Below are 25,726 nucleotides of genomic sequence, written 5' to 3' on the forward strand. Positions count from 1 at the left end.
ACCACACTGTCTGAGCAGAGCAGGAGTTTGTGTTTAAAGAGGTGTTTTTCTAGGGTTTGGAAAACTTCAAGTTGTACCCACTACAATGTAATGAGTGAAAAGCTCAATGAAAGAATAAATAAGTCCATCCACACCAGGACGTAGTTTCATAAAGCAATCTAATCTTTCAGTCTACTAAACTCTCTTACTCGACTACAGTTAGTCACCCAACATTATCCATCTAATCACCATTTCACATCGACGGCTAAACTTGGCAATTAGCTGTCACAGGCTCGCGAGTGCCACTACCAAGAAACACCTCCAATGCGCGACAGTTTTGTTTACTTCTGGGTTGGTTGTTGTCAAAACTATCCAACATTTCTTTCATTAACTGGCTTTATTAACGTTTATGGACACATATGAACTGCAGAACAACGTGCTTAGCTCTTAGCCTAGCAGTTCTTCTTCTACGCTCAGCGTAACAGCAACGCCTGGTGGCTAATGTATGAACTGTCACAAACACATCATGACAGTCATCTGCTGCAACCATGGCAAAATGTGGAGGAAGCTGTCCTGTTGGAGGAATGCGAGCAACGTAGGGGTGCTCTTGAGTGTTCCATCAAGTGGTGGTACATGATAGCTGCTATTTTTGAGGTAAGACATTGAGGTTTTGTCGACTAAAATAAGATTAGCCTCCTCTGTACCAGGCTAAAAACTTTAGTCGGGTAATGTGAAACTTTAGCCGATTAAGCGCTTTGTGCAACAACTAAAGTAAAAATATTTGTCATCTAAGGCCTGGGTCACATGGCAGGATAATTAGGCCGATATCGGACCCAATCTTCCCCTTACGACAATCTTAAGGACGCCCCGACAATCTCGATGATGCTAAAGATAATCTTATCAGATATTCCTGTTGTGTGTGATGTGTTAAGAGCGCTCTGATCTGCTCGGAAGGACGTCAGGAGCGCTCCGATCGCAAATCGGGGATATTCAACATGTTGGATTTTTGTGGCCCGATATTGCAGCATGTGTTGTGTCTTTCGACCACAAACAAGCACGCAGTCTGCTGAATGTGACGTGTAGCCAATCAGAAAGTGAGGTGACGGATGTACGGGCGGAAAATAAAATCAAAACAGCTGTTCTGCTTTACCAGAAAGTCCGGTGGTCGCGCTGTCTCCACTCCTTTAAAGAACGCCTTTTGTTTTTGTATCGTTTTTTCCCCCTCTGTTTTAAATAGTCCACAAAGTATCTCCGTTTGTTTACTCTGAAGTCACGTTTAATCTCGAGAGATTTTGCGAGATTTCCTGTCTGAGCTGGGAATGTTTGTGTGTGAAATCTGTTCGTGTTTGGTGGTGTTGTCCTTACCGTGTGGCTGAACACCACACACTGTACGACCAAAACTGTTAGATCTATGATTTATTTTATCTTCACGTGTGTGGTCTCTCAGGTTTAGGAAACCTAAAGATAATTTTAAAATCCTGTCGTGTGAACCAAGCTTAAGTGAGTTTATTCAACTAAACAAGATTGGACAGCTTTATGAAACCGGCCCTGGTTGTTAACATGACAGCTAAAAATATGATGCAGTGCTGAAATACCCTTGGCCGTATAAGCAATGAAAGAGTGTGTAGAGACAATGTCACCTTTTGACTAGGGATGTCCCAATCAGGTTTTGTGGCCCCAATCCGATTCTGAGTCATCTGATTTTGAGTATCTGCCGATACCAAGTCTCGATCCGATACTTTAAAAAACTGAATGAACAATGAACAAATGCTAAATATATATTATTTTCATTTTAATCACCTTATTTTATTATTTATCACTTAAACAGTGCACTTCTCCTTGAGGTAGCTTGAACAATCAAGTAATAATCTACCAGACTTTAAAAATGTACAAATTTCCATGTTATTTTAGGAGTATTTTACTGTCTTCTCTACAAGAGTCAAGTCAGAAGTCTGACTACCAGAGCAAGAATTTTAGCTGAGGAAGCTTCTGCGATTTGAAGCGAAACGTCCTCACGTCAGGCAACCCAGTCCGGTCGAAGATTCAAGCTTCTCTACTACCGATTCTTGACACTTCTGAAGCTTCCGACGCGTGAAAGGCCCATTAATCTGCAATAATGAGCTTGAAATAGCACTGATCAAAATAATGAGGATAAAATCTATATCGGATTCCTGATCGGGATGCAACGTCCGATTTTGATCAAATCTGAAACCACGTGATCGGCCCGATTTCCGATCACGTGATCGGATTGGGACATCCCTACTTTTGACCCCTTAGAATAGGCCAAGGTTAGTCATCTTTGAACTTGTCCAAGGTCTGTGTCCCAAGAATGTTCCCTGTGAGTTTGAAGACCCTGGCAGTAATAAGACTGGACTTATGCTGAGCACAGACAGATGGATGGACGGATGGACGGACGCAAAGACTTTGCAATACCTGATGGCCATATTTTGGCTTCGTGTAAAAAACATGAACATTGTTAGAGGTAATAATCTTATCACATGCATGATGGAAGTTAGAAGCAAGTGTGATATATTGAAATAAGCTTGTTTCATTTTCCATCTTTCATTTTCTTACAGTAAGGGGAAAAAATGAGAAAACAAACAAAAAACAAAACATAGTTCCAAGACCCTTCCATAACCCACCCACATACAAACTATAAACAACGTAAACAAGAAGCAAGGCAAAAAATATTGATATTAATGACCAAAGGCTCATTGTAATAACATGTCTACATGCTATAGAAGTTGGCAGGGTATCTATATCATCCGGATAGTGCTGCCAAATCTCTACAAAGGTTTTCTAATCATTTCTGAGTGTGTATGTGATCTTCTCTAATGGAATACAACTGTTTATTTCCAAAACCCATTGTGATATGGAGAAGAGGGAGTCAGATTTCCACCAGGAGGCTATGCACCTCGTGGCAATGCACAAGACCAATGCAAGACATTTCTTTTGGTTCCTTTTTAATTGTGCATCCAAGTGTGTAAGGTCACCTTACAGACAGATTTGAGGATCTGATGTGAAATGTAGTCCTAAAAATTTGGTCATGGTGTCAACAAAATCACATCAGAATCTAATAGGTTTTGTGCATAACCATGTGCAGTGCAAGAATGAGTCTTCTTCTGTACCACATCTAAAGCACAGACGGTTTATCTCAGGTTTACATTTATGTAATTTTTGAGGTGTAATATTTTGGTGGAGAAAATTATAATGGGTCAGTCTGTGTCTGGAGTTAATAGTGGCAGTTAGTGTTGTGTGGGCCGCTGAAGAGGAGGTACTGCTGGCCCACCACCACCAGAGGGCGCCCTGCCTGGAGTGCGGGCTCCAGGCACCAGAGGGCGCTGCCGCCTTATGGGAGCAGCCTGGGTGACAGCTGTCACCCATCACCGGACACAGCTGTTCCACTCAGCACAGAGGTATATCAGGAGGACGGCGTCTCCACCTCAGTGCCGAGATATCGCCTTTAGACGAAGGTAACGTTCTCTGCATTTTCTGACTAAATAGCTAACAGATTTGTTAAACCTTTGCAGGACAGCTGAATTGCTTAGATAAGTACTCACCTGCCTGTCATACTGTAACTGGAGGTGGAGGCGGCTTCTCCCCTCTCCGTTGCTGGGTGCTGTCGCATCCACGCCTGTGTTGTTGCTCTCTCCCGCCAGCAGTACCGGATCCGACGAGCGGAGGCAGTGGCCACCTGGGACTTCGGGACTTGGCGGTTCCAGTATTTCCAGGGTTCAGTGGCAGAGGAGATCTGGGTGGTTTCGGTTCGACTGAGACGGACGTCTCCTACCTTCGAGCCTGCCCACACGACACCAGCGGATTCGACCCCAAATTGTGATTGTTGTATTCATTGTGCTCGTTTCACAATAGTAAACCTTGTTATTCACCTTCCTCCATTGTCCGTTCATTGCGCCCCCTGTTGTGGGTCCGTGTTCCTACACTTTCACAACAGTTAGACTATTTTGACATAATTTGAACCATAATTCTGTACTAATTGTCACACCTAAATCTGACTCCCACTTCTCTCTTGATTTATGTAACCCGGGTTTTGGAGCATCAGCCATCAAAAGAGAATATAGTACATTTGAAATAAGGCAAGGTATGTTTCCCTCATGAAGCAGTCTCTCTAGATCACTGAGCGTAGGCAAATAACATTTTGGGTCACAAAGCAGATTGAGAAAGGATCTTAACTGTAAATAACTGTTCCCATTTTTATGCATGTTTATTTTTTACTATATAAAATTCTATTCATAAATTATTTTTAGCCCAAGTGTTGTTTTTTCACTGACATGAAAAAGCCTTATTTGCGGTGCAAAAAGGGAGCCCGCCACTGTAACTGAAGGCAAGTATGTTAGGATGTAGCAGAATTAAACAAAATTAAAGCAGAACAGCAAGTAAATAAGCAGTCCACACTTCCTGTATGTGACTTCACACTCAAAAACGTTCAGATTTCTGCCTGTTTTACCAGTGCATGCCTGCCTCTTCCTTGCCCTTCTGGAGGAGGAGGGAACTAACCAGGGACCTGTATCTGACTCAAAGTCTAATCAACTCTTCCTTGACCTAAGATCTACCTCTGTGCCAGATGTCATCAGAATCCTTTTGTGTGTTTCAATCAAATAAACACACAGGATCAGATCCTGCACAGAGATGAGGACTTGTCCTTCAGCTTTTTCTTGTGCTTTCAGATTTAGTGAGGAGATTCCTAATGAAGAGAATGAGATCAACAATGACAACTTGTCAAAGAGCACCACAGAGGCCAAACCTGAAGGGAGCCCTCCTCTTCTTAAGAAGATAATCCCTAACCCAGGAACCCTTGACCCAACCCTCACAGTAAGAAAATACATGTTTAAATTTGTTAACAATTTGTCTGTTGATTACAAGCTTGTAATTGGCTCAACATACCTCATTTTAACCCCCTTTATTGGATAGATCAGGCTGAAAGGGACAATGAAGGCATCTGTTAGTACTATTGGGTGCACACTTGAATCAGCTAATCAGCTTGTGGCAGAGCAGGGAGAGATGGAAAATGGGTAGGTTAGGTGGTCCTTGAGGACATTTTTGAGAACCACTGTCAGCACTAATATCACTGGTAGTTTCCATTCAATGCAGTTGACATATTTGATATCTTTGATATTTGATTTGATAAAACTAAAATTGAGTCATTTGGACATAACAAGGGGCGGTATGCATGACTGAAAAAGAACACAGCATTCCAAGAAAAACACTTGCTACCTACAGTAAAATTTGGAGGTGGCTCCATCATGCTGTGTGGCTAGTGCAGGTACTGGGAATCTTGTTAAAGTTGAGGGTCACATGGATTCCAATCAATATCAGCATATTCTTGAGAACAATGTTCAAGACTCGGTGACAAAGTTGAAGTTGCATCGGGGCTGGATCTTTCAACAAGACGACGACGTTAAACGCTGCTCAAAATCTACAAAGGCATTCATGCAGAGGAACAAGTACAACATTCTGGAATGGCCACCTCAATCCCCAGATCTGAATATTATTCAAAATTTGTGGTGTGATTTTAAGCGGGCTGTCCATGCTCAGAAACCAACAAACCTGACTGAACTGGAGAAGTTTTGTAAAGAAGAATGGTCCAAAATACCTTCAACCAGAATCCAGACTTTCATTGGAAGCTATAGGAAGTGTTTAGATGCTGTTATTTCTGCAAAAGGAGGATCTACTAAATATTATAAATATAAATATATATATATATATATATATTTTTTTTTTTTTTTCTGTTGGGGTGCCCAAATTTATGCACCTGCCTAATTTTGTTTAAATAATTATTGCACACTTTGTGTAAATACTTGAAACTTCATTTCACTTCTCAAATATCAGTGTGTTCGTCTGCTATATGATATATTTAACTGAAATTGCTGATCCAAACAACCCATGATTTATAAAGGAAAATCATCAGGGGTGCCCACACTTTTACATACCACTGTATAATTAGGCAGTAACCCTAACGCGTCGCTGGTATAATTCAATTTGCGACCATAAAATCCAGCGTGAACGTCTGCACATCATCAGACACAAGGGGGTTATTCCCATTCTAATCCACTTCCATCGTTTGCACGGTTTATTTTTCTGTAATTAATTCGGTCGGCGAAGCTTAACGGCATCATCGTTGCTGCACTAGTTTCTCTTGCTCTCAGCTGACAGCCGCATGATTGAGATCTGCGTAGCAAAGCAGTCAGGGCGTGAAGTAATACATCAAATGTGAAACTGTTGAATATTTTGTCACCGTCAATGTGATAATTTATGATCAGAAATCTCACACGATTAACCAATCAGATTCATGGAACAAATGTAATTGAATTAGAACAGTGGTGTCCAAACTATTCCAGAAAGGACCGAAAGGGTGCTTGTTTTCCCTTACCAAAAAATAGTACTGAGAAGTATATAAAAGTAAACTGGAAGTATACTTGAAACATACTTGCATGTACTACTTTTTGGTAAGGGTTCTTTGCAGCCACTGACTCCAGGTGATTTCACTGATGAACTCATCCCATCTGCTCAAAGTGATGTTAATCAGTGAAATCACCTGCTGGAGTCAGTGACTATGTTTACATGCAGTTAATATTTGGGTTAAGGTCAATATTCCAGTTTCTGAATCATTAGGAATAACCCGTTTACATGCTTAAGCAGACAGAGTTACTCCTGTATACATGGTCATTGGTATCATGTGGAATATCCCCATCTAAACAGCGACGCACGTCTTCCACCGGTGCTTGATTTGGTCTGGGGGTCGTGCAAATCCTGCTTCGTGTAAAACCCCTCACTACACACTTTATACACTTTTCTCAAACAGGCATTAACATTTTCTCACTTTTCTCTCCTGTGTAAACACTCTCTTTTTTCTTCTGGGTGAGAAGATTATAAACAGACACACACAGAACACAATGCGCGTGCTCTCCCTTCGCTCACTGCCTCAGGGGGTATAGATGCGGGACCTGCAAAGAATCCAAGTCATGGCCACGGAGCTCTGCGGCTGCAGTATACCGAGACCCTGCGGCGCTATGGATTTTTTCAGAAGAAATCTATCCTTGCGGGCTGCCTCCGCATCAAAACAGCGAGCGTAGTCTCTGGACCTGTTGCCAGAGTTGCCGCAGCGCCACACAGCAGAGACGGGGGCGGTGTGAGTGGCCCGCTGCAGCGTTTACCGAGCCCACAGACTCAGTAAGCGCATCGGAGGTAGAGCAATCGCGGTGATGCCGACTGGTGCTGTGACCGGCCCGCCTGATAAGGATGCAGAACACAATGCGCTGTTTACATCTGGTTCTGGGGTGTCCGGTGGGTTGCGCACGCTGCATACAAGTAGTTGCCGTACTCAAAAGACCAACATTCCTTGCGGATAGGACATGCGCAGAACACAAAATAATGTTCCTATCTATGGGGATATCCCGATGTGCGTTTATATGACCTGATATTCGGGTTAGAAAAGGAGTAACCCAGGGGTCTTATTCGTGTTTTTAAAAACCGGAATATGAGCATATTCGCGTTTTTGCAGGTGTTTACATGGCCGTGCGCAACCGGGTTATTGCTAATATTCCGGTTATGAAAGGGTTATTGGCTGTATGTAAATGTAGTCAGTGGCTGCAAAGAAAACCGGCACCCTCTCTGCTCTTTTCTGGAATACTTTTGACACCCACTGGATTAGAATAAGAGATAAGAGAGACTTGTTGTCATTGTAATAAACAACGAAACTTTGTAAAATATACATTAAATGGGGTTTTCAATGTTAAATTTAAATAGTCAAAAAAGCTGTAATCTGAATCTGAATCGGATCTGGATCTAATTTCGTCAGTCAATAAAGGACACCATCCCACATAACACTGTCAAATATGAAAAAAATCTGATCTTTTTTGACAGTGATGAATTTTTGAAGATTTGTTCAATGTTAAAGGGACACTTTACTCATCAATGTTAACCCCTAAAATAAGCGATTATATATTGAAATAGTGACATCTTAAATAAAAACAAGATTTACAATAGATTATCTTAATTTTTATGATTTTTAAAAAGCTGACCAGCCTTCCATGTGCTACATGTATGAAGTCACAAGTGCTGATTTTGCGCAGCCTGGTGTACATACATGTATAGATACTGCAGTGAAACACCTGAAAATCTTACACTTAAATTATAATGTGACATCAGAAAGTAGCAAATTATATTTCTTGCTCTTATTTATGAATATCAGTCAAATCATTAGCCTATTTTTGAGATTTTGTAAGGAGTTTTACTGATATCTCTATACGTGTTTACATTCAACAGTGTGTTAAGAGCACTTGTGATGTCATAGCACAGGCAACTGGAGGAAACTTCATTTGAAAAATTCTCAAAAAAAATAAATTCCAATAATTATCAGAAGCTGTATTTCAAAGTTGATATGATCTTTATTTTTTAGAAACTGCTATTTTAATACGAGTGGAGTGTCCCTTTAAAGATAGGGTTTTTCCAATTTTCCAAGATTTTTCCTGACTTTGACCTATGATCTTGAAAATTGAATGACTTCTTCGCTGTCAGTATATGAATCTTCAGTACAAAAATACATAACGATATCTGAAAAGTTGTGGGCTCCAGGCTGTTCACGAACAGGAATAGGGGCGAAAACATAACCTCCTCTGACTTAGGGGAGATAATTAAAGTAAGTGTAAACTCCCATGTAAAAAAACTTAAACCTTGCATTGCTGCTGCAGTGCTTCATGTCAGTGAGCTTTGGTGTCCACTGTGTGATCTGATAGGTTGGTGCTAATCTTCATCTGTGCACCAGAAATCCTTTCACTTTTGTGTACTTCCTCAGTACCACAGTGCTGTGAACCTTGCACAGTCCAGTTTAAAGGGAAATGTAACTGCTGCTCTGATTGGTGGATGTCATGTTGTGGACATCAGCACGTCCATGCCTGACACACACAATGAAGCAAAATTTTCTGTGCCCAGCATCCACCTTAATGCCTGCATGTCCCACTGCATAACAATATCAGACTCAGCCCAAATAGCATTACGTCCTCTGTGCAGTGCTTTTTCTTTCTTTTTTTTTTTTTTGCATCCGCCGTCAAAGTAGATCCCTACATATATCTCTGCCATATCACATTACGTACATGTAACTAATGACTCATACCCAAATAACTGCAGTGCTTGGCACATTTTAGATAAACTCTTAAATCGTGACATTTGAGGTTCATTATAAAGAGATGTTTGCTGTGGTTCGTGAAAGATGGGGCTGAATTTGGCCGACACTTCTGAGCTTCTGCCATGCAGTATCTCTAAAGCCCCAAAGGCAGATACCTGATGGGATAAGAAGGATAACATCATTGATGTGGCTGATGCCTGTTGCTCACGATCGTCTTTTTCCCAGTTTGACCTTCCAGCAGAGGAGTATGCTGACTGTCTGCCAGATGGTGAGATACTGGCTGTACCGCTGGTGGTGGAAGAGAAAAACGAGATCAGTGGGCCTGGTGGTCCTGTGCCATCACCATCTCTTGACTTTAGTGACAATGAAGACATCCCCACTGAACTGAGTGACTCCTCCGAAACCCATGATGAGGGTAAGATGAGTGATTCCCAAAATGTTTGACTTGCGACCCATTAATATGAAGCTACAGCGACCTGATGTAAACAAGTAAATATCAGAGATTTTGCAAAAGAAAAAATAAAGCTGAATAAAGATGACAGAAAACCATGAATTCTCATTTAAACATTTAATAAATATTTCTCTTACTGAAGTTGTGTCAGGAAGGCCGTCCAGTGTAAAACTTGTGCCAAATCCCAGTGTGGATCTGGCCTGTGTCTGCTGTTGTGACCCTGAACAAACAGGAGCAGCCAAAAGGCAAACAACAACAATAAATATTTCTCTTCAGTTGAATGGGAACATGTGTCCAAACTTTTGAGTGGTAGTGCCAAACATTGGTTTTGCAAAGAAGATTGACCATGTTTTTGTAAGAAAATGCTAGAAAATTTTGCCGAGCTTTAGGGTCTGCAGTTTGTGCCCAGTTTGTGAATTCCATCCACAGACTTGTTGTGGGTTCTCTGAGGATTGAATTGCAGGCTTTTTCAGTGCCTGAGATTAAAACTGGCCAGACTTCAAGATCAGACTATTTCTTAGGAATATGATGCAATTTGGCTGAAGAACTTGCAAAACTGGTGATCCATATGGATTCTGGGAGTTCATCTGCAACTACACATTAAAAGCGTCACCAGTGTCCATACGAGGAGATGTTTCATGTCTGAGGACACTCTAAGTATCATCCAGAGGAGTCATAGTGCACAGTTTTATGGAAATTCTAGGCTGTACAGGGAGCTGAGAAAGTGGGAACGATGGCCCTGAGAATGGACAACGAGGCATTTGTTGGCGGAGTCTGTGATCAGGTGACACACCATCTGTGGTCTAGTGACCCTCGACCTGCTGACAGAAGAATCAAAGCACTTTGTTCCTCCAAGCCTACATCTCATCCCATAGGAGTTATCGTGGAAGATGATTCACTCTTGATAGATACCTCTGCTGCATTGTCATGTGGTGTCGGCCCTTTGAGCAACTGTAAACAACAAGGTATGTCACACCAGGGGTATCACACTGCTCTCTGTGCTGGAGAAGATGCTTGCAAACATTATCCTTAATAGAATTCAGTTCCACCTACACTACCAGTCAAACATTTAGATGCACCTTCCAAACCTTTGACTGTCACTCATACTTTCTGCTCAGCAACCAGAGCAGTCTGGCATCACAACCAAGGAGTCAACTATTGAATGCATTCTAGCCCTGAGAGTACTCCTAGAACGCAAGTGTGAATATTGGCAGCACTTCTTTGCAGCCTGCTGTTTTATCAGAGTTTGATTCAGTTGATTTGATTGTTGTCTGGGCCATCTGGAGAATTTGTAAAATCTCTAAGACATTACTTGACATCATAGCCAGTCTATACACAGATACTGTGAGGGCTGTGTGGAATGGAGGCACAGACTCTAATTTTGTGAAAACTGGTGCTTGTCAGGGATGTGTTCTGAATCCTACGCTGTTCAGTGTTGGCATGGACTCAGTGTTGGGCAGGGTTGTGGAAACCTTTCACGTAGGTGCTTTTGTTGACAAGGAAAGGTTTACTGACCTTGACGTCACAGACAATGCTGTGAATGTTGCAGAATCAGTGGATTCTCTTATTGCAGCTAAGTGAGGTATCAGAGTGTCTGGGTTTATGATTGTCCTGGATCAAGACACAGATCCAAGTGTTGAGCAGTTTCCTGTACTCAGCCATCAGAAGTGTATCTGTAAGTGGTGAACTTGAGGATTCTTCCTCAAAAATGCCAGAGGGAGATTTTTCATTCAACTGCCACAGTGTCCTTGCTCAGGGGGGTTGGTAAGGTTAGACCTTACCCATGTGAAGCACCTTGAGGCAAATCTGTTGTGATTTGGTGCTACATAAATGAATTGAACTGAGTTCATGTCTCTGGGTCCTCAGCCTCAGAGATTGACAGATTCCTGGGAAGAACTTATGGAGTAATTTAGTCACTGGACAGAGGCATTTGGTGATGCTGATACCTTTGCAGGAGAACGAAGGTCTCAATCTTTAATGTCCTCATGCTGCCTGTCTTGCTGTTTGGTTGTGAGACTTGGACGGATGAAGGATCCTTGTGTACCACTGGAATGACTTTGTCAGACAGGCGGTTAATGAGAGAAACTAAGATGAGGAGTATCACTAGCACTGTGAGGGAACATTAGCTTAGACATTTTGGCCATTTGACACATTTCTTTATGCATGATCCAGAGCACAGGTGCCAGACTATTGAGGACACCAGTAGCTGGAGAAAGCCAAGGGGATGCCCACATTCTACCTGGCTTCAGCAGATAGATAGTTATTTTAAAGATGTGGGGATGGACCGGTTGTCTACTTGGGTGGTTGCCATCCAGGACCAAAGGCTGTTTGTGGTGTCGTGGATGCAGCAAAGCACTACACCTGTGCATGCTCCCAGACGTGACTTGACATGATGTTTTCTCTGATGGCAAAGGCTATATGCCCAACCGTTGGGCAAATAAATGTAATGTCCTACCTTATTCGCCCAACTGTCAGGCAGATAAGTCATACATTGAACGTTACATGCACAACCGTTGGGCAGATAAATATAATATCTTATCTTATTCGCCCAACTGTGATCGTGTATTTGACATGTTTTGTGCATCTAAACTACATTTTTTACACCACTTTTTAAGGCTCTATTGCGGCGTGTTTGACACATTTAACGGCGCCGTCTTTAATTACTGTGAAAACACCGCAATGGATGAAAAGAGACAAACTTCATAAGCATACAGAAGCCTGTTAACAACAACGAAACAGTTTTTGAACAAAATGCTGCTTGTTGGCTGTAAGATGGTGTTAGTTTGATACTGTTCTCTGGGTGTGATGAGCCAAACAGAACCGCTTTAGATCACAGCTCCTCCGCGGGCTGCGAACCCTCCCGCAGCCGGTGAGGAAAATATCCGCCTTTTTTCCCTCCCGTGTTGAAACCGGAAGTGAGCTTACAAGCGCCCTCATTGGTCGGTTGTGGTTGGGCGTATATGCTTGCGTATTTACTTTATTGACCCAACGGTTGGGCATATAGCCACTCTCTTCTCTGAATGCCAGCCAGAATTGAAGTGTGCGAATATGTTCAATTAAAGAACTGTGAAAACACCTGAGTTTTACTCATTTTGTTGTGTCTGTGATTCTTGGTTGTGCAGGTGAGGTGCAGGCCTTTCATGAGGATCTGAATGGCAGGCAGCACATTAATGAGGTCTATAAGTTTAGTGTGGACAAACTGTATGACATCCTATTCACTGAATCACAGTTCATGAGTGATTTCATGGAGCAGCGTAGGTTCTCAGGTCAGTATTTGTGGTGAGTCTGCAGCCGACCTTCTTACAGAATGACATGTCAAAAAACTACAGGATTTGTTCAGTTGTTATCTTTATTTAATCACATTGCTTTTAGATGTGGTGTCTCACCCATGGAAGAAGGAGGACACGGGGAACCAGACTAGAGAGATCATGTACACCATCTCTCTGTCTAACCCCCTCGCCCCCAAAACAGCCACAGTCACGGAGACACAGGTGCATTTCTCACAATTGTCACTTTTTCCCGTTCATCGTGAGTTGAGACAGTTAAGGATACACCATACTTCTCTTTCTGTATCAGACTCTGTACAAGGCCAGTCAGGAGAGTGAGTGCTACATCATTGATGCTGAGGTTATCACACATGACGTGCCCTACCACGATTACTTCTACACCCTAAACCGCTACATGCTCACCAGGGTGGCCAAGAACAAGTGTCGGTTAAGGTAAGAGATGGTTGTGCACCCTCAGCAAGCACTTCTGAACAGTGAAAATTGTGATGTTCTGTTATCATCCTTTGTTGCCCTCTGAGGACACGATGAACAGGGCGATCAGGACGAGCAAGTCCATCTGTGCTGGCCTAGATGTGGTCAGAATCAGAAACTGTATTTTCATAATTGAAAATACTCAATTCCTAGGTATTTTGTTTTGCTTTCGTTCTTGACGGTTTCTTTTTGTTTGTGTAGTTTTCATTATGTTAGCATTTTGTTTGACTTTCGTCTAAGTTCGTTCGACCTCCCAAGTCCAACGCATTGAACGAAGGTTGACGACCGCAACGGTATCTGACAAGCTGAATTGTTGTATTGCTAATAAATCATTCTTTTTTTTTTGCCAGCTTGCAGTCGGCCGAGACGGACGCACTTTTCTCTTCTCCCTCCCTCCTTATCTTTCCTGCTTCTGTGGCATGTTGTCTGTGAGGCTGCAGCTTTGCTCTTCTGGAAAACGACAAAAATGGATCTGTTAAAGTGGTCTCTGAACGCAATTAACACTATTTTTTCTACAAGACATTCGGGGGCAGAGGACCCGACCTGTCCTGCCGGGATGCATGTGATGGGTTACGTGATGGACTCGTGGAGGAGATGGCAGATCATGTGCCTTTGCATGCTTTCTGTGGAGGACGTCGAAGATGTGTACAAATTCGGCTTGGTGGTGACCGGCTTTCTGCTGTGTGGAGCGGGCACTGTGCTAGTTTACCGGAAAATCAAGAAAGTGGAAGCAGCTTTGATTGGTCCTTCCAGGCTGCCCTACATGATTGATTCGATTGGGAAGGCAGTGGCTGCGCAGTCGGCGGGGGTTAACCGCGCGTTGGAAAACATCTTGAATAGAATCACAACCCTGGAAACCCGCTCTGACCGTCTGTGAAGACCACATTCTACATTCAGATGCATTGAGAGCCACTCTGTTCTCAGACTGTGGAATCTTTCAGGGCGTCTGCTCATCTGGCTATTCATTTGGCTTCCCCCAAACACAGCTGCACTTCAGGTCGCTGTGATAAAACCTCCTCAGAAGATCAACACTTAAGCCTCGCTCCCTGGTCTTCCCCCCTCCCCTCAGCTTCTCCAGCTCTGACGTTGACTGTGCTCAGGACTGCTCAGGGCTGCACCTTCCCCTCCAGGATTGTCGGACAAGGCCGTTGACGGCGCAAACAGGCTGCCTCCGGTAGTGTCTGATAAACTGGACTTTTTCAAATCTCGGTTGTCGTCCTGTGTCCTTGTTTTTGTCTGTGTGATTATTGTTTTTCTGTGCTGATGGGGATTTTTTTTCCTCATTGCTGCTGTGTAATGCAGCGGCTATGAGGTTTTTTTTTTCTCCTTTTCCCTCGTGTTTGCTTTTCATATATATGTTTTATGTACCAGGCCGGCCTATGTGTTGTGTTGTGTGTGTTGTTGTTATGGGTCAGTGTTGGTTTGCTCAGCCTTGCTGTTGACCAAGGCAGGGATGTACATCTGGAGCTGGTCCCCGGGCGCCTAATGGTGACTTCTGCTCCTACTGGCAATTAGGATGGGTTAAATGCAGTAGACACATTTCATTGTGCAGGGAACATGTTCTTCTGTGTATATGACAATAAAATTCCTTTGAATCCTTGAATTTGTGGGACAAACAAGTAATGTTTTCATAGAGAAACAATAGCGTTAAGAACGTTTTATCAACTATTTTAACTATTTGCACACATTTCAACTGTTTGTGGCTGGCCTGCGTGTGCGTGTCTTCGGGAGTAGCTTTCGTCTGACGTGGACAGTTCCCCACGGCTGATGCCATGGACTCGTCAAAGGTGCTCATCAGATCAAGTACTATCACAGATAAAGTGTACAACACAGTACACATGCTGCCAGAACTCAGAATGTGACAACCAACAAAATCTCTTACCTGTCTGTTGTCAAGACAAACAAAATCTTACAGCTGCAATTACTGTGGAAATGAGGACAAGGCTGTCTGCACTCGGTTTTATGCCCACCTTCAGTCACGTCACCCTGAATGTTTCGTTTTGATTTTGTTTAAAGCGTTCACTTCATTTATCTTTCATTAGTTTCGGTTTCGTTGGTTTCAGTGATGGGAAAGTGCAGGATCCTTTGTCCACTTTTTCTTGACAATTATGACTTTTGACTTTGTGTCCTTCATCCAGCTATCACTGTGTGCCCTGCGATCGGGCCCTTAGGTGAATTGTAAACTCCAAATTGGCCATAGGTCTGAGTGAACATTGAATGAATATGAATGAATGTTTTCAGAAGAGAGCTAAAGTGTATCCAATCAGATTTCCACCTGCTGTTTCTGGGGACAAAATATTCTCCCAGGCCTTCAGAATTTTGAGTGAATCCCTCTGCTCGGAAACAAACAAATGAGGGCAGTGTTGTGGATTGTCACATTGTTTAATCAATCAGATTTTGAGTTTGCTATATTGGGGGTGCTCTTTGACACTCTGTAGCCTTCTGGCTGGCTTGCAGCATTGTTGGGTGATCATAGAGATGAAAAAAGGATGAGTTACTCTTTACAGTCTATGCTCTTTACTGCAAGCAGCAAATGAGTGTCTGGCTGCAGTAAGCCAGAGAGTGCAAGGTTCACCTCCTGGAAAACCTTCCTCAAATGGAACCCACATACAGGGTGGTCCAAAAAAAAAAAAACGCCCGATTTTATTTTTGATCTCATTTTTTACTCAGATGAGATATTTTGAAATTATTTCACCAAACATTAGCAGAATGATGGGAGATTATGTCCTTCAAATCTGATAGAAATTGAAACATTTTTGGTGGTCTGTCCTTAATAGTTGATAATATGTTCTATCCAGGCTCCTCTTTGACGAATAACTGCAGCAACACGAACATTGAAATTTTCGATGACTCGTCCAATCATGTCAGCTGGTATGTGCCTGATTTCCCTTCTTATGTTGACATGATTGGACGAGTCATCGAAAATTCAGCGTTCGTGTTGCTGCAGTTATTCGTCAAAGAGGAGCCTGGATAGAACATATTATCAATGGATGGATGGAATGGATGGATTAATATTTCATTAATATTTCCCTGCTTTTTTAAAATGTGTTTGTTGACACACAAGCAAACTGCCTTGGTGGAGGTATGCTCTCTACTGTGTCCTTCTAGGCTGGTCTTTCCCAAACACTATGATATTCACATGGAATTGAAAGCAGGTTGTATCTTATGGTTTATCACAAATATAACTTCACTTTGACCTTTAAAAAATTGCAACTTTTTGTATTTTGGGATCATAATTTGGCCCCATCTGAGTTTAATTACCTTAATGGATGGTCATGAATTGTCAGGTTATTACTTAGAGATTGTTATGGAGCACTTTCTAATCAGACATTTGATCTGTCTGTGCTTATTATTGTTAGGTTTGATTGGTTAGGCTGGTCAGGTCAAGTCTGGAAGTGCACACAAGCGGTGTTTGCCGCTGCATTCACCACACTGCAAAACTGCCTTGGGTTCTGGATGGCAACCACCGAAGCAAACATCTCCACCTCTTCATGGTTGATATCTGTTTTCCACAGCCAGGTCAAGCGTGGCCGGTCCCTTGGCCTTTTTCAGATATTGGGGTACTCAACACTGAGGCCCCTGCATGCTGGATCATGCCCTGAGAAACATGCCGTATGTTTCAGCTGATGTTCCCTCACCCTGTAAGCGGTACTGCATACCTCATCTGAGTCTCCATTTGTTTGACACAAAGATTTTTCAGTGGTACCAAAGGATTCTCCAAAAAGACCTACTACCCAAGACATCTTGTTCACCACGTTAGGTCACAGGTTATCATGCAATTCTCTCAACATACAGTAAAGCAGGAAGCACCAGGACCCTAAAGACTTGGACCTTCATTCTCCTGCAAAGACATCATCATAAGGTCCAGTGGCCTCATGCCTTTGTAAAATCTTTCAAGACTCAAAGTCTACAAAATTGAGGACCCAAAGATGTAAATGTCACTGTTGAGATAAAACAATGTCTCTATGAGTTTGATGCTTTCAAAGCATACCAAAACTGCTGATCTCCACATCATCCAAATAATGCAGACATTGGACAGAGTGGGTGTCAGAACATATCCCAGATGAATGACCACATTCACTGGGAAGAAGTCATGGAATCTGCCCCAGCTCTGCACAAGACTCATAGTTCCAGTGTATAGGTGACCTATGATATCCAGCAGTTTGTGAGACGTCCTAAAAATTGCTGGCGACCACCAAAGGAGAGAAGCCAAAAGAATTTATTAGTTTTTAATATTTCCACAGAGTTTAAGTCTGTATCCAAACAGAATCCACTGACTTATTGGCTTTAGATTGACTTCAGCGTGAATCATATACATTGTTGTCGCTGTCTCTCAGGGTATCGACGGAGCTGCGCTATCGGAAACAACCGTGGGGTTTGGTGAAAGGCTTCATTGAGAAAAATTTCTGGAGTGGGTTAGAAGAGAACTTCCGCCATCTTGGTAAATTGATCAGCATGTGTACCATGTGCATGGTCATGTTTGGTGTGACTCAGTATGTTCCTTTCCTTGAAATATGCACTAAAATTAAAATGATATTTTGCACAGTGACAGTGACCTCACCAGCCAAGCGCATATTGGCCTCAACTAAAAATTTGTTGTTTGGACTGCAACTTTTCATATATATCATGTATATTTTGCTATAGACCATCATTTTTGTAATTGTTTACAACAGTATATTAGAGTTGGAAGCAAATAATGTGTTGTGTCACACTGTCAGCTTTCATTTGAGGCTAATTACGTCCAAATTGGGTGAACAGTGTAGAAATTGCATCACTTTTTGTATGTGATCCTGTATTTTCTTAAAGTTAAAATTACAAACATTTTGTCAATGTCCAAATAATGTGGATAACACTGTGGTCTCCACACAGCAACTGTGAAGCTCATTTTTACAACAGAACAGTTGGTGTTGAATGAGATTAGGTAAATATTGGTGGAATGTTTTTGACAGTTCACACGATTTGCGATATCAGAACATGTTGTCATTGTCTTGTTTCTCAGAGGTGGAATTGTCCAAGGTGGAGGACATACTGACTGAGTCCCACCAACTGTCTCCGAAGGCCAAGGTGGTGAAGAATGCCTCTGTGAGGCGGAAAAAGAGACCACTCCCACACATGCGCAGTCAGCATCTGGACGAGGCACTCAGCCCTGTTACTACGCCAACGGATGAGGAAGTGATTCAGAGGATCAAACAGGTGGCAGGATCCACACAGACCAGACACCAGAGTCCAGTGCACCACCACGTGCCAGGAGGCCTCGCTCTGTACAGCGTCTCCAAGCTGCTGCTCATCATCAGTTTTGTGTACGTAGCTGATTACAATACACACATTCACGGACTAGTCTGCCCATTGGCTCACCAACACTCCAAAACTAATTCTACATGTTTCAGGGCTGTGAAATGAAAATTGTGAAATCCGAGGAAAATTTTCAGGGGGTCTGGGGGGCGTAGCTCCCCTGGAGCCGGGGTTTCTGGGGCCCACAGGGCCCCAGAAACCAAATGAATTTTGTATCTAATGATACATTTTCAGCATCTCCTGGAAGGAAAAAATCTCAAAAGAAGTGCATATTTAAATGATCCTAGATTCAGCCTTTCCTTTGAACTCAATGATAATGTTGAAATAACAGAATATAACATGGAAGTAGGACCTGGAATGATTTTCCTTTTAAATGTAAACCAAATTATATATTAACTCAGAACAGTTAAACTACATGATATTCATGAAGACTGAAAAGACTGTTAAAGCATTTCAAAAACCACAACTAAAGCTTGTAGAATATTTTGAAAGTCATGGTAAAATATCAATAACATATCTTATAGTAAAAAAGTCACTTATATTCTTATGTAAATTCCTGTAAATCCATTCAAAGAGACAATGTCTTTTTTCTAATGAAAGAAAGTCTTGATTAATGAAAAATAAGTCACATAATCCTGTTTGAACAGCACAGTGTCTATTTTCCAGAGGCAAAAAAATTCTTACCGTGTTTCTTGAGGGCACAAAAGCCAGTGAGCTTTTCCAGTTTCCATTATCTGTGTTCATGATGCCGAACTTTATATTCAACCCAGCGCCAGTTAGACAGATTCTTGTCCTTATTAAACTTTTTCAAACCATGATTCTTGCTAATGTCGTTCCGTGACAAAGACATGCCACAAAATTCTTCTTTTACAACTTGATGGCTCTTAAAGTATGCAATGTCCACATGTTGCATTTAGCTTAAAGAACAGTGACTTGGAGTAGCTAGTGTGCCTTGATAGAGAGAGTGGCGACATGATGATTCCAAAAAATCAATGACATTACTCATGGTTCCATCTTGGGTTCAAACTAGCATTTGCTGTTAATCTGTCTGCATGTAAATCCAGCTATTTTATTTATTTATTTGCTGAAAATGCCGGGTTGCTGTGCATTTGGACACAGCAAGGGCTTCAAGATGTAAAGATTCCCTTCAGATCCGAACAGAAGAAAAATTTGGGAAAATAAAGTCAGCCATGTGGGATGGAAGCGACTTCAATCAATCAATCAATTTTTTTATATAGCGCCAAATCACAACAAACAGTTGCCCCAAGGCGCTTTATATTGTAAGGCAAGGCCATACAGTAATTATGTAAAACCCCAACGGTCAAAATGACCCCCTGTGAGCAAGCACTTGGCTACAGTGGGAAGGAAAAACTCCCTTTTAACAGGAAGAAACCTCCAGCAGAACCAGGCTCAGGGAGGGGCAGTCCTCTGCTGGGACTGGTTGGGGCTGAGGGAGAGAACCAGGAAAAAGACATGCTGTGGAGGGGAGCAGAGATCGATCACTAATGATTAAATGCAGAGTGGTGCATACAGAGCAAAAAGAGAAAGAAACAGTGCATCATGGGAACCCCCCAGCAGTCTACGTCTATAGCAGCATAACTAAGGGATGGTTCAGGGTCACCTGATCCAGCCCTAACTATAAGCTTTAGCAAAAAGGAAAGTTTTAAGCCTAATCTTAAAAGTAGAGAGGGTGTCTGTCTCCCTGATCTGAATTGGGAGCTGGTTCCACAGGAGAGGAGCCTGAAAGCTGAAGGCTCTGCCTCCCATTCTACTCTTACAAACCCTAGGAACTACAAGTAAGCCTGCAGTCTGAGAGCGAAGCGCTCTATTGGGGTGATATGGTACTACGAGGGTCCCTAAGATAAGATGGGACCTGATTATTCAAAACCTTATAAGTAAGAAGAAGAATTTTAAATTCTATTCTAGAATTAACAGGAAGCCAATGAAGAGAGGCCAATATGGGTGAGATATGCTCTCTCCTTCTAGTCCCCGTCAGTACTCTAGCTGCAGCATTTTGAATTAACTGAAGGCTTTTTAGGGAACTTTTAGGACAACTGATAATAATGAATTACAATAGTCCAGCCTAGAGGAAATAAATGCATGAATTAGTTTTTCAGCATCACTCTGAGACAAGACCTTTCTGATTTTAGAGATATTGCGTAAATGCAAAAAAGCAGTCCTACATATTTGTTTAATATGCGCTTTGAATGACATATCCTGATCAAAATGACTCCAAGATTTCTCACAGTATTACTAGAGGTCAGGGTAATGCCATCCAGAGTAAGGATCTGGTTAGACACCATGTTTCTAAGATTTGTGGGGCCAAGTACAATAACTTCAGTTTTATCTGAGTTTAAAAGCAGGAAATTAGAGGTCATCCATGTCTTTATGTCTGTAAGACAATCCTGCAGTTTAGCTAATTGGTGTGTGTCCTCTGGCTTCATGGATAGATAAAGCTGGGTATCATCTGCGTAACAATGAAAATTTAAGCAATACCGTCTAATAATACTACCTAAGGGAAGCATGTATAAAGTGAATAAAATTGGTCCTAGCACAGAACCTTGTGGAACTCCATAATTAACTTTAGTCTGTGAAGAAGATTCCCCATTTACATGAACAAATTGTAATCTATTAGACAAATATGATTCAAACCACCGCAGCGCAGTGCCTTTAATGCCTATGGCATGCTCTAATCTCTGTAATAAAATTTTATGGTCAACAGTATCAAAAGTAGCACTGAGGTCTAACAGAACAAGCACAGAGATGAGTCCACTGTCCGAGGCCATAAGAAGATCATTTGTAACCTTCACTAATGCTGTTTCTGTACTATGATGAATTCTAAAACCTGACTGAAACTCTTCAAATAGACCATTCCTCTGCAGATGATCAGTTAGCTGTTTTACAACTACCCTTTCAAGAATTTTTGAGAGAAAAGGAAGGTTGGAGATTGGCCTATAATTAGCTAAGATAGCTGGGTCAAGTGATGGCTTTTTAAGTAATGGTTTAATTACTGCCACCTTAAAAGCCTGTGGTACATAGCCAACTAACAAAGATAGATTGATCATATTTAAGATCGAAGCATTAAATAATGGTAGGGCTTCCTTGAGCAGCCTGGTAGGAATGGGGTCTAATAAACATGTTGATGGTTTGGATGAAGTAACTAATGAAAATAACTCAGACAGAACAATCGGAGAGAAAGAGTCTAACCAAATACCGGCATCACTGAAAGCAGCCAAAGATAACGATACGTCTTTGGGATGGTTATGAGTAATTTTTTCTCTAATAGTTAAAATTTTGTTAGCAAAGAAAGTCATGAAGTCATTACTAGTTAAAGTTAAAGGAATACTCAGCTCAATAGAGCTCTGACTCTTTGTCAGCCTGACTACAGTGCTGAAAAGAAACCTGGGGTTCTTATTTTCTTCAATTAGTGATGAGTAGAAAGATGTCCTACTTTTACGGAGGGCTTTTTTATAGAGCAACAGACTCTTTTTCCAGGTTAAGTGAAGATCTTCTAAATTAGTGAGACGCCATTTCCTCTCCAACTTACGGGTTATCTGCTTTAAGCTACGAGTTTGTGAGTTATACCACGGAGTCAGGCACTTCTGATTTAAAGCTCTCTTTTTCAGAGGAGCTACAGCATCCAAAGTTGTCTTCAATGAGGATGTAAAACTATTGACGAGATACTCTATCTCACTTACAGAGTTTAGGTAGCTACTCTGCACTGTGTTGGTATATGGCATTAGAGAACATAAAGAAGGAATCATATCCTTAAACCTAGTTACAGTGCTTTCTGAAAGACTTCTAGTGTAATGAAACTTATTCCCCACTGCTGGGTAGTCCATCAGAGTAAATGTAAATGTTATTAAGAAATGATCAGACAGAAGGGAGTTTTCAGGGAATACTGTTAAGTCTTCTATTTCCATACCATAAGTCAGAACAAGATCTAAGATATGATTAAAGTGGTGGGTGGACTCATTTACTTTTTGAGCAAAGCCAATAGAGTCTAATAATAGATTAAATGCAGTGTTGAGGCTGTCATTCTCAGCATCTGTGTGGATGTTAAAATCGCCCACTATAATTATCTTATCTGAGCTAAGCACTAAGTCAGACAAAAGGTCTGAAAATTCACAGAGAAACTCACAGTAACGACCAGGTGGACGATAGATAATAACAAATAAAACTGTTTTTTGGGACTTCCAATTTGGATGGACAAGACTAAGAGTCAAGCTTTCAAATGAATTAAAGCTCTGTCTGGGTTTTTGATTAATTAATAAGCTGGAATGGAAGACTTTGACTTCATCGTCAAAGTTAGAAGTTGAGTTAAGTGAGAGTAAAATTTATTGTTCAGTCCCATGTACAGTAAAACATCATCGTATAAACCAGATATTCACAGTCAGTGGACAAAAAAGTCCCAAAGTTTTTGTATTGTTTTCCATGTAATAAACACCGTATATAACGGATTTTGTACAGCGGATTTTTCACTCATATCAGATAAAATGTCCCATCCGATTGCAATGTACATATTTCCATTAAACCCCTCGCATGTGGGACCGGAGACATTTACGTGATTAAAAGCCTGACTGTTTATTTTTTTCACACTGTGCTCAGACTCAAAGCCGCAACCTGACGTGCACGTGTTAAATCAGACACAAAAGGCTGTGATTTGACACTTTGCTGATTTCAATCCTTCGTCTCCCATCATATTATAACAGTTTTTGCAGTGCGCACGCTGATAAATGGATCAGAAAAGTCCGTACATATACAGCACAAAGTCAGAAAAAGAGGAAAATGTACAGCTTACCTTTGATTTGGAGGTGATGATTATAGAAAGAAAAGCTTGTTGAGGGTCAAATTAGTCCATAATAAAGCATAATCCAGAGACGGAGAACTTTAAAACTGTCATGCACGTCATTGCAGCTCCATAGATCAGGCTTTAAATTAATTAAATAAATCATAAATTGCAAATTTATGTAAATTTGATAGCTTAACTATTTTTATGTTTGTTTTTATAGCACCTGTACCTGGATGTGTTGCTGTATGTGGTTAAATGATTTTAAAAATGTTGAAAACATTGAAGGTTCATTCAGTAGTTCAGTGCAGTTTGAACCAAAATGGTGCCATGTTCTGAGTTGACGCCACTCTCTCTTTCTTTCTTCTTTCTTTCTTTAATATTTATTTCATTCATTTAAAAGAAAAAAAAAACTGAAAAGCAGAAATAAAGCATCACAAATCACCCGAATGAAAAGGAGCAGAGAGAAGAACAAGTCTTATGTTTTCTGCCCCTTTTTACAATACAATCTTTCAATATCCAGCGTCATTATTCGACATTATTTAACAGATTGCAATCTCTAATCAAGGCACTCTCGGAGTAGCTACACAGCCTTGCCGTAGCAACCAACTAGTCCCGCTTTACGACAACTGCTGCAACAGCCACGCTCTGAGAGAGCCATTTTTCTTTGCACACGTCCACAGATCTGAGAACACTGATTTGTATCTCTAACACACACATCAGTGTCAGCGGACTTATAAAACTTGCACAGTGTCATAAAAAGAACGCTTTGCAATAGGCATTTTAAAAACTCAGTGGCGATCATGATTACAGAATAAAACACTAAGACCCCCCCCCACCGTGATGAAATCCGCGGTATTCCTTGGATCCACTGAGTTTTCACAGCCCTCATCTTTATAAGACACACACACACACCCTCTTTTTAGTTATGTTCAGTCTCAGCATTCTAAATTATAATTCAAAATGTGTCCCTTTGGGTAGATTTCTTATTGTTGTCTTTCTCTCTTCTCATTGCATCCATAGGATCTGTCTGAGGTACATATGTCATCTGGTCCATCATTGTAGAAGCACCATACAAAAAACAAGAATCAAATCCCACAGCTACATGAACAGATCAGAAATTTTTGAAAGAAAAAAAATGAAGGAAATGACTTGTTTGTTCACCTGTTTTAGCCTCGTCTTGCTGGTGTTCCTCAACATGATGCTCTTCTACAAGCTGTGGATGCTCGAGTACTCTGCACAGTCCCTGACAACATGGCAAGGTCTGCGGCTTCACGAGAGGTACATCCACCCGCCGCACAAGCACACACCAAACAAAACACAGAAAGAGAACATTTATACATCAGTTTAGCATCCACTGTGGAAAGAGAACTCGCATACAGTATTACCAGGTTAGGATAGTAAATAAGTACATGATCTAATATAACAGTATTGACTTACTGTTCATAGAAGAGGTACAAAACCTTCAAATCAAGTACATTTTTAGTCGAATTTTATATACGAGTACATACATACATACACACACACACATATATATATATATGTGTGTGTGTGTGGGTATATTCTTCTTTGTCTTTCAGCTGCTCCCGTTAGGGGTCGCCACAGCAGATCAATCGTTTCCATCTCACCCTGTCCTCTGTATCTTCCTCTGTCACACCAACCACCTGCATGTCCTCTCTCAGCACATCCATGAACCTCCTCTTTGGTCTCCCTCTTCTCCTCCTGCCTGGTGGCTCCATCCTCAGCATCCTTCTCCCTATATACACTGGGTCCCTCCTCTGCACATGTCCAAACCATCTCAATCTCGCCTCTCTGACTTTGTCTCCAAACCGTCCCACCTGAGCTGTCCCTCTGATATGTTTATTCCTAATCTTGTCCATTCTTGTCACTCCCAAAGAGAATCTCAACATCTTCAGCTCTGCCACCTCCAGCTCTGCCTCCTGTCTTTTTGTTAGTGCCACTGTCTCTAAACCATACAACATAGCTGGTCTCACTACTGTTTTGTAAACTTTCCCCTTCACCCTTGCTGATATTCTTCGGTCACAAATCACTCCTGCCACCTTTCTCCACCCACTCCACCCTGCCTGCACTCTCTTCTTCACCTCTCTACCACACTCTCCATTACTTTGAACAGTTGACCCCAAATATTTAAACTCATCTACTTTCACCACTTCTACTCCTTGTAACTGCACTATACCACTGCACATCATCCTTGTTCTTGAAAATAGGAACCAGCACACTTCGTCTCCACTCCTCAGGCATGCTCTCACTTTCCAAGATTTTATTAAACAATCTGGTTAGAAACTCTACTGCCA

At 41.6% G+C, this 25,726-nt stretch overlaps 1 protein-coding gene across 17 annotated transcripts in view; it reads left to right on the forward strand.

Moving 5' to 3' along the window:
- Positions 1–25,726, forward strand: part of gramd1bb (GRAM domain containing 1Bb) — a 429,520-nt gene that overhangs the window by 399,387 nt on the left and 4,407 nt on the right. For 15 of the 17 annotated variants that reach the window (XM_034168028.1, XM_034168032.1, XM_034168033.1 and 12 more), the window contains 9 exons: positions 4,665–4,809; positions 9,347–9,536; positions 12,695–12,838; positions 12,945–13,063; positions 13,149–13,291; positions 17,668–17,771; positions 18,330–18,630; positions 24,435–24,446; positions 24,585–24,692. In XM_034168028.1, coding sequence (XP_034023919.1) covers positions 4,665–4,809; positions 9,347–9,536; positions 12,695–12,838; positions 12,945–13,063; positions 13,149–13,291; positions 17,668–17,771; positions 18,330–18,630; positions 24,435–24,446; positions 24,585–24,692 — 1,266 coding nt within the window. The remainder of the gene's footprint in view (positions 1–4,664; positions 4,810–9,346; positions 9,537–12,694; positions 12,839–12,944; positions 13,064–13,148; positions 13,292–17,667; positions 17,772–18,329; positions 18,631–24,434; positions 24,447–24,584; positions 24,693–25,726) is intronic. The other 2 variants (XM_034168030.1, XM_034168039.1) reach the window with 1 other exon arrangement.

Source organism: Thalassophryne amazonica, chromosome 4 (assembly GCF_902500255.1).
Source record: "Thalassophryne amazonica chromosome 4, fThaAma1.1, whole genome shotgun sequence".
In the NCBI taxonomy this organism is placed as follows: Eukaryota; Metazoa; Chordata; class Actinopteri; order Batrachoidiformes; family Batrachoididae; genus Thalassophryne; species Thalassophryne amazonica.